Source organism: Macaca thibetana, chromosome 13 (assembly GCF_024542745.1).
Source record: "Macaca thibetana thibetana isolate TM-01 chromosome 13, ASM2454274v1, whole genome shotgun sequence".
In the NCBI taxonomy this organism is placed as follows: Eukaryota; Metazoa; Chordata; class Mammalia; order Primates; family Cercopithecidae; genus Macaca; species Macaca thibetana.
This window is the reverse complement of record NC_065590.1, coordinates 103,892,244-103,907,174: the sequence shown is the minus strand read 5'-3', so window position 1 is coordinate 103,907,174 and position 14,931 is coordinate 103,892,244. Positions and strand designations below refer to the sequence as shown.

Sequence of the window (14,931 nt, the reverse complement as noted above, 5' to 3'; positions counted from 1 at the left end):
TGTGCTTTCAAGCCATGAAAAGACCTGGAGAAACCTTCACTGCTTATTACTAAGGGACAGAAACGAATCTAAAAATCATCCACACTGTATGGTTCCAACTCTGTGACATCTTGGAAAAGGCAAAACGATGGAGATGGTGAAAACGTCGGGTTTGCAAAGTGCTTGGAGGGAGAGCGTGAGGAAAGAACCATCGTTGGGGCACAGAGGATTTTCGGGGCCGTGAAACAACTGTGTGTGACACCACAGCGGAAGACAGGTGTCAGGACACATTTGTCCAAACCCACAGAACGTCCAGCACCAAGAGGGAGCCCTAATGTCAACGAGGGGCTCTGGGTGACGGTGATGTGCCCATGTGGGTTCATCAGTGATAACAAAGGTCTCACACCAGCGGGGGATATGCTGGGAGTGGGGGAGGCTGTGGGAAATCTCTGTATCATCCACTCAATTTTGCCGTGAACTTAAAACTGTTCCAAAAAAAAAAAGAGAGAAACTTTTACTCTGAAAAAGACCCTACTAAAAAAAGGAAAAGAAAAGTGACAGAATAGGGAAGAACATTGCCAGCCGCCTCCACCCCTCAGGAGCAGAGACCTAAAACGCGAAGGGAACGTCTTCTCATTCAGGGTGAACGCACCCGTCCCACCCACATCTGTTTGTCCAGAACTCAGTCCACGGCCACACCCGGCTACAGAGAGGCTGGGGAGTGAGGCTTGTCCTGGTTTGTATTGCCACAGAGGACAGGAGACAGACGCTAGGACAAGGAGGTGCCCCTGAACACCCCCACGGCAATGACAGCCACATGCAGGGTGAGCATGCTTGATTTCTAGACAAGAAAACAATGTCCGCAGGCGAGTTGAGGAGGTCCCGGTGCTGCTGTCCCATTCTCCGTGTTCAGGTCTTCTCAGGGTTTACCTCCCCCTTCTTTTTTTTTTTTTTTTTTTTTTTTTGAGACGGAGTCTCGGTGTGTCGCCAGGCTGGAGTGCAGTGGTGTGATCTTGGCTCACTGCAACCTCTGTCTCCCAGGTTCAAGCAATTCTCCCTGTCCCAGGCTCCTGACTAGCTGGGATTGCAGGCACATGTCACGCCTGGCTAATTTATTTTTATTTTTAGTAGAGACGGGGTTTCATGACGTTGGCCAGGCTGGCCTTGAACTCCTGATGTAAGGTGATCCACCCGCCTCAGCCTCCCAAAGTGCTGGGATTACAGGCGTGAGCCACGGCGCCTGGCCTAGCTCCCACTTCTAAGTGAGAGCATAGTTTGGGTGGAGGATGGGAGGAGAGAGGACTGTAAACTCCCCATCGGTGCTGTGCTTATTACCTGGGTCATTCTGTACACCACACCCCTGTGACATGCAATTTACCTACGTCACAACCTGCACACGTACCCCTGAACCTAAAACGAAAGTTTAAAAATAAATAAATAACATTTTAATAAAATATCAGAAATAAAAAGACAATTGAATCCACCTATGGGCACGTTGCTGTGAACAGGAGGGTGGCCGCTGGAACCAGTGGGCAGGTTCTCCACACGAAGTTCTCCACTTGAACAAAACAAGCTCCTTCCTTTCCTCTGCACTGTGTCTCTTCCAGTTTGGAGAACGTGAAAGATGGAAACAGAACAGGCTTTCCGAGGTGCACTGGCAGGGGCCACAGAACCCACCAACCGCCACCAAGTTCTGAGCCCTCCCCACAAGCCCTGACATTAAACTCGGCTTCTGCCCACTGCTCTCTTGGTCCCCAAAACACAAACACTGTTTGCATTTACAGACACCCTGAACGTGGCATTGCTGCTGTCGCTAGGAGCACCCCCAGCTTATGTTTGTTTATCTGATCCTCCTGCGGTGCATTTTAAACCTCTGATTAGAAACTTTCCAACAGAAACACTGTGTTCCTGAAGCACACTCCCTTCCTTCGAAGAGGTGCTGTGTGTCACGCCGAGCAGATGGCACTCTCTAGATGGCCACCTTCAAGGAGCTCCTGCTCTCCTGTGTGAACAGAAGGCAGAGGTGGCAGCGAATCCTCAAGCAAGCTTCCTTCTTCTGGCTTACTGTCGGCTCCTTGACAGAAGCTATTTATTTCATGGCGAGTGAAAGCTGGGAGAGGCGAAGATGAATGAGCAAGCACAGACACAAGGCGGCCATCCCTCTGCCCTCACCGGGGTCTGTGGCCCCCACGGAACCTTCCACTCCAGGCCTCCCCTGAGTTCTGCTAATGATTATAAATGGCAAGGAATCTCCGATTTAATTGCAAAAGGTAATGATGCAGTGAGCATGAGATTAGATTCACCACAGAAGGCAATATCCTCAAACAATAAAAAAACATTGAGAAGCTGGGTGTGAAGATGGCTGAAATCGATTGGAAGGTTTCTGTATTAAATACTGTAGTGGAGGGTCGCAAAGTGATATTGACAGAACTGCTGACAGTGGATAAAAAAGGGGGAGAGAAAACTAAATTGATCTCTGCAGAAAATAAGTTACAGATTAATCACCCTACCATGAAATCCATTTGAGATGACCGAGGCTCTGAAGATGTGTTCACAGTTTGATTACAGAATAGGTCTCCAAAGTTGGGGCAGATGAGAACCTGCCGCATCCTAACGTGTGGGACTTGGGGTTTCCTTTCTCCCTGGCAACCTCCCTGAGACGGCGAGCACAGTAGGTGTGCAGAAGGCTCCAGCCAGCTCTTCCCACACCAGGAGCAGAGCCCTCTCCCCGGGTGTCTACACCAGGAGCGGGACCCTCTGCCCAAGTGTCTACACCAGGAGCAGAGCCCTCTCCCCAAGTGTCTGCACCAGGAGCAGAGCCCTCTCCCCAGGTGTCTACACCAGGAGCTGGGCCCTCTGCCTAAGTGTCTGCACCAGGAGCAGAGCCCTCTCCCCAGGTGTCTACACCAGGAGCTGGGCCCTCTGCACAAGTGTCTTGCCTAAAGCCTACCATGAGCCTGGCGTTTTAATGGGAAAGTATTTTCCTCCTTCTTCCTGGAGGTTTACGGTTAAGTGGGAACGCCCTGCGAAAACACAGAGAGGGAAGGGACAAGGAAGGCATCGCCTTCGACCATGACCAGGACTCTGCCAAATTTCCTGGAAGGTGGAGACTATGAACATATCTCCCCGGCCTGCAGGTGTGGTCCACAGGGGTCAATCTCAGGCATGAGATATGATTCAAGTTTCCTGTTTTATCTTAAAAGTTTGTGTGAAATTTGCATTCTACTCCAAGATATGAAGCTATGCCTTATATTTAAAGTTTCTCATAAAAATAATAAATCTCTTCCTTAAATACCACTGATGCTCCGGGTGAATGCCCAACACTTAATTTCACAGTGAAGGCTGTGAGACTCCCTTTTGTCCATTCAGAGGTTTAAAGCTTTAACAGGACATTTAATATTTTTAAGTCTTACTTCTGTGCCACTTATTAATAATGATGGATCATTATTCATGCCACCTCGTCAGCCTAGAGGGGTGAGGAAAGGACTTATTGATATTCTAAGGCACCATGAGGGAGAAGAGCTAAAAAAACATGTGAGGAACAAATAAATATAAGATGAGGCCATCACTGGAGAAATCTATTCAATGGATGCTTGCGCGATCCCTTTGACTGTGTGTAGGCAACACAGCCCCGGAGGCATAAATGACATTGTAAGCGCTATCAGTTCAAAGTTCTTCCCTTTTCTCTTTTCTAAAGTGGTTACTTTGACATAAACAAACGCAATGAAATTATGAATGCATGTAAAAACCACATTTTAAAGCAGAAAATTTTAAGAAATCAAATATGAAAAATATATATTAATATTTACTCTGTGAGAGACAAAGTATTCAAACGATGCATATTTAAAAGCAAAACTCAACCCAAAGAAAGTGCTAAACGTTATTTTCATAACTCATGCAAATACATGAAAAGAGCGAGGCACCACTATGAAATTAAAATGTTATAATTGCTCCTACTTAAAGTATGATTTTACCCAAATATACTTTAAGAATCCATTCATCAAAAGGACAGCACGCTTGAAACAGTAGAAAATACTCCTGGGCATCCCACTCCCTCCTTTGCTCAAAGTGCAGCAAAAGGCAGATGTTTTGCAAACAGCTGGGTTCTGTGCGTCATCTCTCACAAGCCCTGAGTGACATCTAAACGGCTTTCACCTGAAAGACCCCATCACTCAGTTCTTTGATTGATGATTCAGTCTGTTCATTAACTAAGGTCAAAATTCTAAACTGTTGTGAATCAAGAATTATATTCTGAATTTAGCCCAAAGGCCCTATTTATTTATTTATTTATTATTTGTTATGATACTTTAAGTTCTAGGGTACCTGTGCACAACGTGCAGGTTTGTTACATACGCATACATGTGCCATGTTGGTGTGCTGCACCCATTAACTCGTCATTTACATTAGGTGTATCTCCTAATGTTATCCCTCCCCGCTCCCACCACCCCAGGCCCTGGTGTGTGGTGTTCCCCACCCTGTGTCAAGTGTTCTCATTGTTCAATTCCCACCTATGAGTGAGAACATGCGGTTTCGTTTAAAAATACAAAAACAGGGAGGCCGAGGCGGGCGGATCACAAGGTCAGGAGATCGAGACCACAGTGAAACCCCGTCTCTACTAAAAATACAAAAAAAATTAGCCGGGCGCGGTGGCGGGTGCCTGTAGTCCTAGCTACTCAGGAGGCTGAGGCAGGAGAATGGCGTGAACCCAGGAGGCGGAGCTTGCAGTGAGCCGAGATCGCGCCACTGCACTCCAGCCTGGGCAACAGCGTGAGACTCCGTCTCAAAAAAAAAAAAAAAAAAATACAAAAACAAACGCTGTGTTGTTCCTTTTACTCACCACAGCCTGGCTTGAGCTTTCCTGTAAATCCCACAGCAGGATATGGTTATCGGCCAATGAAATGATTTTCTTCCCATCTCCCATTGGCTCCCACACGACACTAAGAGAAAGAGAAGTACCAAATGTTAACATAAACATTTGAGATACCCAGGGTGGTAGCTGAGAGCTGTGATACACATTCTTCGTGACGCAGGAACTCTTTTCCTGGCCTGTAGTCGCTAGAGTATTTATCACATTGTCATCTGGCAATGCTGACAACACTTTTATTGTCTCACTGTGATGAATTGTGCCCCCCTCCCCGATTCGTGTGTGAAAGTCCCAGCCCCCCACCCGGTGTGACGCTGCAGATGATCCTCGATGTACACGGGGGCTATGTCCCCACATCCATCGTAAGTTTAAAACCCCGTGAGCTGAAAATGCAGTGAATGTCAGAGCCAGCCTAGCCTACCTTAAACACGCTCACAACACTCACATCAGCCTACAGCTGGGAAAATCATCCAACACAAGACCTCTTTTATAAGAAAGTGCTGAATATCTCATGTAATGGATTGGATAAAATGGTTGTATGGGACTCAAAATGCAATTTCTACAAATGCATAGTGGTTCCATGCCATTGTAAAGTCAAGAAGCCATAAGTCAGGGACTGTCTGTACTTGAAATGGAACCTTTGGGAGGTGATTAGGGTTAGAGGAGGTCATGAGGGTGGGGCCCTCGCAATGGGACTCATGCCCTCATAAGAAGAGACGAAGAGGCCTGGAGGGCAGGCTTCCTCTGTCTCTCTCCATCACGTGAGGACACAGCGAGAAGGCAGCTGTCTGCACATCAGGAAGGGAGCCCTCACCAGGAAATGAATCAGCCAGCACTTTGATCCCAGACTTCCCGCCCCAGGAACACATTTTCATGTTGACGCCACCCAGTATGTGGCACTTTTTATGGCAGCCCAAGCTAAGACACTCACCAACGTGGGCTTCATCAGGAACTAAGGAATAGACGCTGACCAGCAGTGGCCAACGAGACGTGAGGGAGGCCTGTGGGGGCTGGAGGGTGGAGAGTCTTAGGGAGGCAGAGGGGAGAAGGTGATTTGCACAGGATGCCCACATCCTTTGCAGCGATCTCCTTAGGCACGCAAGGATAATGGCAAAATACTGGAGGAGATGGGAGGACAGAGTTTAGAGCAGGGCAGAGGAGCTGCCACCGGCCACACCAGGCTCAAGGTCTGCCCTGCCTTTGACCTGAGGCCATTTCCTAATGTTTGAGCCAGTTGGAGCCACAGTTTCCCATCAACTGCAGCCAAAGCCATCCTAAATGATACAATGTGTATTCAGTTACTCCACAAAGACCAAAATCCTCTCACCTCTGCAATAAAGCCATAAAGAGACCAAGAATTTTTCAGTGTGGTCGCAAATATGGATCTCTGTTTTCTCTGGTGAAATTCTTAAACGCTTACTTACAAAGAAGGGAATTTCATTCCATGTGATTCAACTTGGGAGTAATTAAAGACATCAATAAGGTACTACAGTATTTCTTTTTTTTTTTTTTTTGAGACGGAGTCTCACTCTGTCACCCAGGCTGGGGTGCAGTGGCCAGATCTCAGCTCACTGCAAGCTCCGCCTCCCGGGTTTACACCATTCTCCTGCCTCAGCCTCCTGAGTAGCTGGGACTACAGGCGTCCACCACCTCGCCCGGTTAGTTTTTTGTATTTCTTAGTAGAGACGGGGTTTCACCATATTAGCCAGGATGGTCTCGATCTTCTGACCTCGTGATCCGCCCGTCTCGGCCTCCCAACGTGCTGGGATTACAGGCTTGAGCCACCGCGCCCGGCCACACTATTTCTTTTTAAACAGAACACAATACGGATTGATTGAGGGCACCCTCAAGCATACCTCCCTTACACCATCATCTCGAGACTGTCCATGGAGCTATTATTACTTGTAATCACATTAACATCATTCAAAACCACAATCTCTTTCTCATTTGTAGCTTAAGGAACACACAGAAAGCTCACAGTACTGTGATCAAAGGCACACCACGCCTACATTAGACCAAGAGTTTATTGTATCTTATCTAATCATAATCATAATAAACACATAATATGTAGTAACCAAGACCAAAACTCTATCGCTAGGATGCTGAAAAACCTGCTCCAAAACCCACTGCTCACATCCAGTTAAGACAATGGCTGATCCTAATGGTGAAGATACTTGTTTGGAGCAAAATGATGACACTTCTCTCCATAGCCCAGTTACTGCAGGTAAACACAGGTAGAGTTCGAACAGCTTGACAATGAATTCCAAGGAATGAAAGGAATGCAGGGAGAGAAAGATGTCATGGGCAGCCCACAGATCTTGTGCTGGTGGGGTAACGCACTGACCCCGTGCGGAACATTTTCTATATGACGGGCAGTAAATTGAGATGGATTCATAAGCTCCCCAGCAGATCTCACTTAGAACTCACATGGGCTTCCCACCAAAAACAAGCAAGCAAAAGGCTGGAGCAAGGAGTATCCGTGTGGGCTATGCCAGCGCGTGCAGTGACAGTGACTTCTCCGAGTGGGACCAGCAAGGTGCAGTCTACGTCAGCACCAAGACAGTTGGGGTCTTTAGTAGAAGCTCCAGAAAGGCAGATTCCCTTCCCAACTAACTCACACGTCGCAGGGTGGGAACTAGCCAGTCTGATGTCAAAGACGACCTAATTATGAATCAAAGTTAAGAGCTCATAAGTTATCCACATGTTTCCCATAGACCAATTTTAATAATGCACAAACACCCATCTTGGCTACCTCCTTCGGTGCCATGAATATCTGACTACAGTGTCTCTAAGGAGAGCAAAGGTTTCTGAATCATGCACCCCACATATTAAAACTCTTCTGTGTTCCCCACAGTGACCGGCAACCTTTGGGGCACACAACACTTAATACCTGTCGACAAATTCTAAGTAAGAGTGAAGAATTCCAGGTAAGAGTGAAGATGTCATATTAACAAACGAGACTATTTTAAAATAAATTTAGTTATCACCGTTAGTACATTTGGATTTGGAAAAGAGCCAACAACTCTAGAACGAGGCAATGTTTTAAAGGCCTCTGGACAGCTCTGAAGCTTCGAACACTGTGTTTTAAAGAGCGGCATCCTCAAGTCCTTCCTCAGAAGATGAGGGTGCCCCTTCCAACTGCCCACAGTCCCAACCTGTGCCACCCTCTGGTTTCTGAATCCACAAGAGAACAAAATCGTGGACGAGGAGAGAAACGGGGTGGCTCCAAACAGAAATGTAGGTGATTCAGCAAGCTATAAAAGATGATTAATTCAGAGCAAATCAGACTGGGGGGAAGGAAGCAAAAATACAGGAATTGATAAGACTCCATAACCCAGGGCAGCTGGTTTTGGATGGAATTTGAAACACTAGCGTGTACTCACAAAGCGGTAAGAGCAGCACAGTCTTAGTTTGTGGAAGGAACTGTTCTTAGTCATGGCCAAGCATCACTGGGGTTTACCTGCAGGAAGTTCTAGCTAAAAAGTAGTAAACATCAAAATACGTTTTGAAAAGTTTTCATCTAAATGTTTTAATGTTATTGAGGTTAAACATAGGTGCTTAATAAAACTCAAGAAAAGTAACCTCATACAACTGCAATTTGTCAATTAACAAATACAAAAATTAAAAAGAATAACCCTAAATATTTCAGATAGCTAAGATTTTAATCCAAATTTTTTTAAAAATTGAGTTAAACTCAAGTAAAAGCACTGTACAAAGAGGTGTATGTTATATCCCACTGGAGATTAGTGGAGAAGCGGAAGCCACCCTCTGTGAAGCAACACGCTCCATAGAGGGAGGCAGACACCAGCATCACGGGTCAAATCTGATGGCAGATATTCAGAAACCACGTGTCACAAAAAGGCTACAACCAGCAAGACCCTGCACGGTACCAGTCTGAGATACCACTTCCGGGCCCCACACGAGAATCTTCAGAGGCCCCACTGGCTACCCTGATACACCACACAGAGTGCGACTGTCACCTTAGCTGAGAAACCCCCATGGCCACTCCCAGGCAGTAAGGGAGGTTTCCCTCCCCAACCCCTCAAAAGCAATGCTAAATACACGTGAGTCAGGGGCACACCCAACACGGCCCTGGTACACTCTAGAGCATTCACAGTGAGTCAGGTGCACATCCAACATGACCCCGGTACACTCTAGAGCATTCACAGTGAGTCAGGTGCACACCCAACACGACCCCGGTACACTCTAGAGCATTCACAGTGAGTCAGGTGCACATCCAACACGATCCTGGTATACTCTAGAGCATTCACAGTGAGTCAGGTGCATACCCTGAATGGCTCTGGTACACGCTAGACATTCACAGTGAGTCAGGTACACATCCAACACGATCCTGGTATACTCTAGAGCATTCACAGTGAGTCAGGTGCACACCCAACATGACCCCGGTACACTCTAGAGCATTCACAGTGAGTCAGGTGCATACCCTGCATGGCTCTGGTACACTCTAGAGCATTCACAGTGAGTCAGGTGCACACCCAACACGGCCCTGGCACACTCTAGAGCATTCACAGTGAGTAAGGTGCACATCCAACACGACCCCGGTACACTCTAGAGCATTCACAGTGAGTCAGGTGCACATCCAACATGACCCCGGTACACTCTAGAGCATTCACAGTGAGTCAGGTGCACACCCAACACGATCCCGGTACACTCTAGAGCATTCACAGTGAGTCAGGTGCACATCCAACATGACCCCAGTACACTCTAGAGCATTCACAGTGAGTCAGGTGCACATCCAACATGACCCCGGTACACTCTAGAGCATTCACAGTGAGTCAGGTGCACACCCAACACGATCCCGGTACACTCTAGAGCATTCACAGTGAGTCAGGTGCACATCCAACACGATCCTGGTATACTCTAGAGCATTCACAGTGAGTCAGGTGCATACCCTGCATGGCTCTGGTACATGCTAGACATTCACAGTGAGTCAGGTGCACACCCAACATGACCCCGGTACACTCTAGAGCATTCACACTGAGTCAGGTGCATACCCTGCATGGCTCTGGTACACTCTAGAGCATTCACAGTGAGTCAGGTGCACACCCAACACGGCCCTGGCACACTCTAGAGCATTCACAGTGAGTCAGGTGCACATCCAACACGACCCTGGTACACTCTAGAGCATTCACAGTGAGTCAGGTGCACACCCAGCATGGCTCTGGTACACTCTAGAGCATTCACAGTGAGTCAGGTGCACATCCAACACGACCCTGGTACACTCTAGAGCATTCACAGTGAGTCAGGTGCACACCCAACACGGCCCTGGCACACTCTAGAGCATTCAGTGAGTAAGGTGCACATCCAACACGACCCTGGCACACTCTAGAGCATTCAGTGAGTAAGGTGCACATCCAACACGACCCTGGCACACTCTAGAGCATTCACAGTGAGTCAGGTGCACATCCAACACGACCCCGGTACACTCTAGAGCATTCACACTGAGTCAGGTGCATACCCTGCATGGCTCTGGTACACTCTAGAGCATTCACAGTGAGTCAGGTGCACACCCAACACGGCCCTGGCACACTCTAGAGCATTCAGTGAGTAAGGTGCACACCCAACACGACCCTGGCACACTCTAGAGCATTCACAGTGAGTCAGGTGCATACCCTGCATGGCTCTGGTACACTCTAGAGCGTTCACAGTGAGTCAGGTGCACACCCAACACGACCCTGGTACACTTTAGAGCATTCACAGTGAGTCAGGTGCACACCCAACACGGCCCTGGCACACTCTAGACATTCACAGTGAGTCAGGTGCACACCCAACACAGCCCTGGTACACTCTAGACATTCACAGTGAGTCAGGTGCACACCCAACACGACCCTGGCACACTCTAGAGCATTCACAGTGAGTCAGGTGCATACCCTGCATGGCTCTGGTACACTCTAGAGCGTTCACAGTGAGTCAGGTGCACACCCAACACGACCCTGGTACACTTTAGAGCATTCACAGTGAGTCAGGTGCACACCCAACACGACCCTGGTACACTCTAGAGCACTCACAGTGAGTCAGGTGCACACCCAGCATGGCTCTGGTACACTCTAGACATTCACAGTGAGTCAGGTGCACACCCAACACGACCCTGGAACACTCTAGAGCGTTCACAGTGAGTCAGGCGCACACCCTGCATGTCTCTGGTACACTCCAGAGCATTCAATGCAGCATTCATAGCATTCACTCGGGCACATGATGGCCCGAGTACATTCTTAGGGCAAGAGTCCCCAACCCTAGGACTATGGACTGGTATCAATCCATGTCCTGTAAGGAAGTGAGCCACACAGCAGGAGGTGAAGAGTGGGCAAGTGACATTACAGCCTGAGCTCTGTCTCCTGTCAAATCAAGAGGCATTAGATTCTCACAGGAGCGGGAACCCTGTTGTGAACTGTGCACACAAGGGATCTAGGCTGTGCACTCCTTATGAGAATCTAATGCCTGATGATTTGAGGTGGAAGTTTCATCCCGAAACCATCCACCCTGTCCATGGAAAAATTGTCTTCCACGAAACTGGTCCCTGGTGCTGAAAATGTGGGGACTACTGCCATAGAGCATTTAAAATGAGTCAGGTGTGCACACACACAATGGCCATAGGACATTCTAGAGCATTTATAGAGTCAGGAACACACGCACACAATGGCTGAGGTACACGCTAGAGTATGCACAGTGAGTGGGGACACACGCACACAATGGCCATGGTACATTTTAGAGCATTGAGAGAGTCAGGTACACGCACACAATGGCTGTAGTACATTCTAGAGCATTTATAGAGTCAGGTACATACAGTTGCAGTGACTGAAGTACACTCTAGAGCATTCACAGTGAGTCAGGTGCACATGTACATGATGGCCATGGTACATTCTAGAGCATTTACAGAGTCAGGTGCACACACGCACCATGACCATGGTACACTCTAGAGCATTCAGTGAGTCAGGTGCACATGTATATGATGGCCGTGGTACATTCTAGAGCATTTACAGAGTCAGGTGCACACACGCACCATAACCATGGTACACTCTAGAGCATTAACAGTGAGTTGAAGACACATGCACACAATGGCCATGGTACATTTTAGAGCATTTATTGTCAGGTGCACATGCACACGATGACCGTGGTACACTTTAGAACATTCACAGTGAGTCAAGAACACACGCACACAATGGCCGAGGCACACTCTAGAACATTCAGAGTGAGTCCAGAACACACGCACACAATGGCCGAGGTACACTCTAGAATATTCACAGTGAGTCAAGAACACACGCACACAATGGCTGAGGTACACTCTAGAACATTCACAGTGAGTCAAGAACACACGCACACAATGGCTGAGGTACACTCTAGAACATTCACAGTGAGTGGGGAATACACGCATACAATGGCCGAGGTACACTCTTGAGCATTCACAGTGAGTCAGGTACACAAGCACGCAATGGCCGAGGTACACTCTAGAACATTCACAGTGAGTCAAGAACACACGCACACAATGGCTGAGGTACACTCTAGAACATTCACAGTGCATATGGAACACATGCACACAATGGCCGAGGCACACTCTAGAACATTCACAGTGAGTCAAGAACACAAGCACACAATGGCTGAGGTACACTCTAGAACATTCACCGTGAGTCGGGAACACACGCACACAATGGCTGAGGTACACTCTAGAACATTCACAGTGCATATGGAACACATGCACACAATGGCCAAGGTACACTATAGAACATTCACAGTGAGTCAAGAACACAAGCACACAATGGCTGAGGTACACTCTAGAACATTCACCGTGAGTCAGGAACACACGCACACATTGGCTGAGGTACACTCTAGAGTATTCAGTCAGTTGAGGACATATGCACACAATGGCCATGCTACACTCTAGAGCATTTATAGAGTCAGGTGCACATGCACACGATGGCCACGGACAGCTCTGGGACATTCTGAAGCATCCATTTCGTGTCCTAGGGAGCTGATGGTCATAATCAGTGCTCCTGAAAACTTGTTTCCCAAATCCCCTCGAGACTTTTTTTTTTTTTTTTTTTTTTTTTGCTTAGCAAGACACATATGCATTTGAATGGATCCCAATTCCAAAGTGGCAGAGATTCAAAGCCGAATCAAACATTTGCCTCTACATGCACATCCAGCAGCACAGCATCCTGCACTTAAGAGGAGCATATGTTCTAAAAGACGCTCTCCCTGCAGACATATCACCGCAACGCCTTCTTCCCCTGGCTAGAAGAAAATGGTTCACCTTAGTCTAGTTTTGCTCCAGGCGTGGAATAAAAGAAGTGGGGGAGAGGAAGGTATTTCCTGCAGGAAATCATGGTGTGCTACTCCACTCATTTTCTCTGCATGCTACTGATTTTATGTCTGCCTTGGCGTGGGCCAAGGGATATACTTCTCTATGAAAAAGCTCATATTTCTCAGTCATATTATCAGAGGAAACAAAAAAATGAGTTTCAAGTGGCTCTATAAGTAACTTTTTAGATCTATGAAGAAAAACTATAACTCAAAAAGAAGCAAAAAAAAGGCTTAAAGAGTACAGGAGGTAATATTGATTTGCTTTATAAAATAACCTGGCTTCAAGTTCTCACAGGTGAAGTTTTCAAGAAACGCGTCTTGGGTTCTGAAGATCACAGAGAACATTGTAAGGTTGTGATGAAGTCTGCAAAGAGCACAGGGAAATGGAGGAAGGTCACATGGCACTTGAGCCTCGGTACTGACTGAGTCTGTGGGAGGGAGGCCTGGGCATGGAGGGCCCTGAAGAGTGATTGCCAGACAGACTGAAAACCTGTCATCTGGGTAGATGGGTGCACGATGACATCATGGCTTCGCTTTCAGAGAGACCAGATTGAGATATCATCTTGCTAGAAGTCTAGGAAACCAACTACATAAGCAGAAGCTTCGTGGGTTTCTGGAAACACAGCCATGGGTGGTGGCTACATATTTGCAGAGTAGTGGCGGGTGGTTCCCTAACCAATCACAGTTCTGTGTGTCTGTTTCTCGTTAAGAGATAAATGTCAAGGCAAAGAGGGAAAGGGTCAAGAAAGACAATTCAGAAGAATCTGAGCGCAGGAGCCTCAGGCTCCTATAAACTGCAGAAGCCTGAGACTGGTGAGATGGATTCTTCTTCACAGGACCAGGACTGAAGCTGGAAGGGCACATCGCTTACAATAAAATGCGTAGTTCGCAGATGACGACGGAGAGAGATGTGGCCTATTTCCTATCACTTGGCCTGCACGTTCTCAGGCCTTGGCGAAACACCACTTCCTCCCACGGAATTGACGGATCCGCAAAGGTCGCTGGGACTTTCCCTGGTCCTTTCCAGGTGGCAGCCTGCACAGCCCCACACATGCAGAACCTGGGTCACCACTGGCACCCACGTTCCTGGCCAGACTCTCCACTGTAGGAGCAACGAGCTCACACCTCCCACTCATGGGAACATGCAAACAGCCAGCACAGGCTGTGACGGGCACCTAAGAGGCCCTTAGTAAACTGTGTGCTGACGAAGGAGGAGGGAAGAATTCATCCCACCCCCTCTGAGTATGTGAGGATGTTCTGTGCATTCTTAAATGCATAAAAAATAAACTTAGAAAAAGTCTGTGTATCAAGCACAACTCAGTGAAGACTGGTTCACCTTAGAACCCCATGGAAAGGGTTTGCTACTCAGTATCCAAAGTACCTCATTAAAAAAGAGGTTTTGCTTGTGAATCAATTCGCAAGGGGCTGCTGGGGCCAGGTCAAGGTGCAGCCCCGCAGGTAGCCCCCAGGGTGGACACCTGCCCTCTGTTCTCTCTATGCTCCTCCTCCCAAACCTGCCCGCACCTGTTCCGAGGGCTGGAACGGCATGGCGGCATGCCTGTGGACAAAGCCAGAACCGGTTTGTCCAGTGGACTCCCCAGCTCCAACCACATGTCCCATGTGACCCATAAACTCCCCATGTATTGAGCAGGAAGTGCTCCTCCATGGCACCCGCCTCTTCCATCCACGAGAACCATCCCGGGAACAAACCTCTGGAGTAGTTACACCTCTCTATCATTCTCAAACTCTAAATGCAAGACAAAGTTCAC

The 14,931-nt window shown here is 47.8% G+C and overlaps 2 protein-coding genes across 12 annotated transcripts in view; one reads left to right on the top strand and one right to left on the bottom strand.

Annotated features, from left to right (window-relative positions):
- The window catches only part of EIPR1 (EARP complex and GARP complex interacting protein 1), a 579,020-nt gene that overhangs the window by 19,363 nt on the left and 544,726 nt on the right, over positions 1 to 14,931 (bottom strand). For all 6 annotated transcript variants that reach the window (XM_050754050.1, XM_050754049.1, XM_050754051.1 and 3 more), the window contains one exon: positions 4,817 to 4,916. In XM_050754050.1, coding sequence (XP_050610007.1) covers positions 4,817 to 4,916 — 100 coding nt within the window. The remainder of the gene's footprint in view (positions 1 to 4,816; positions 4,917 to 14,931) is intronic.
- RPS7 (ribosomal protein S7) overlaps positions 1 to 14,931 on the top strand; it is an 838,959-nt gene that overhangs the window by 464,037 nt on the left and 359,991 nt on the right. The window lies entirely within an intron of this gene.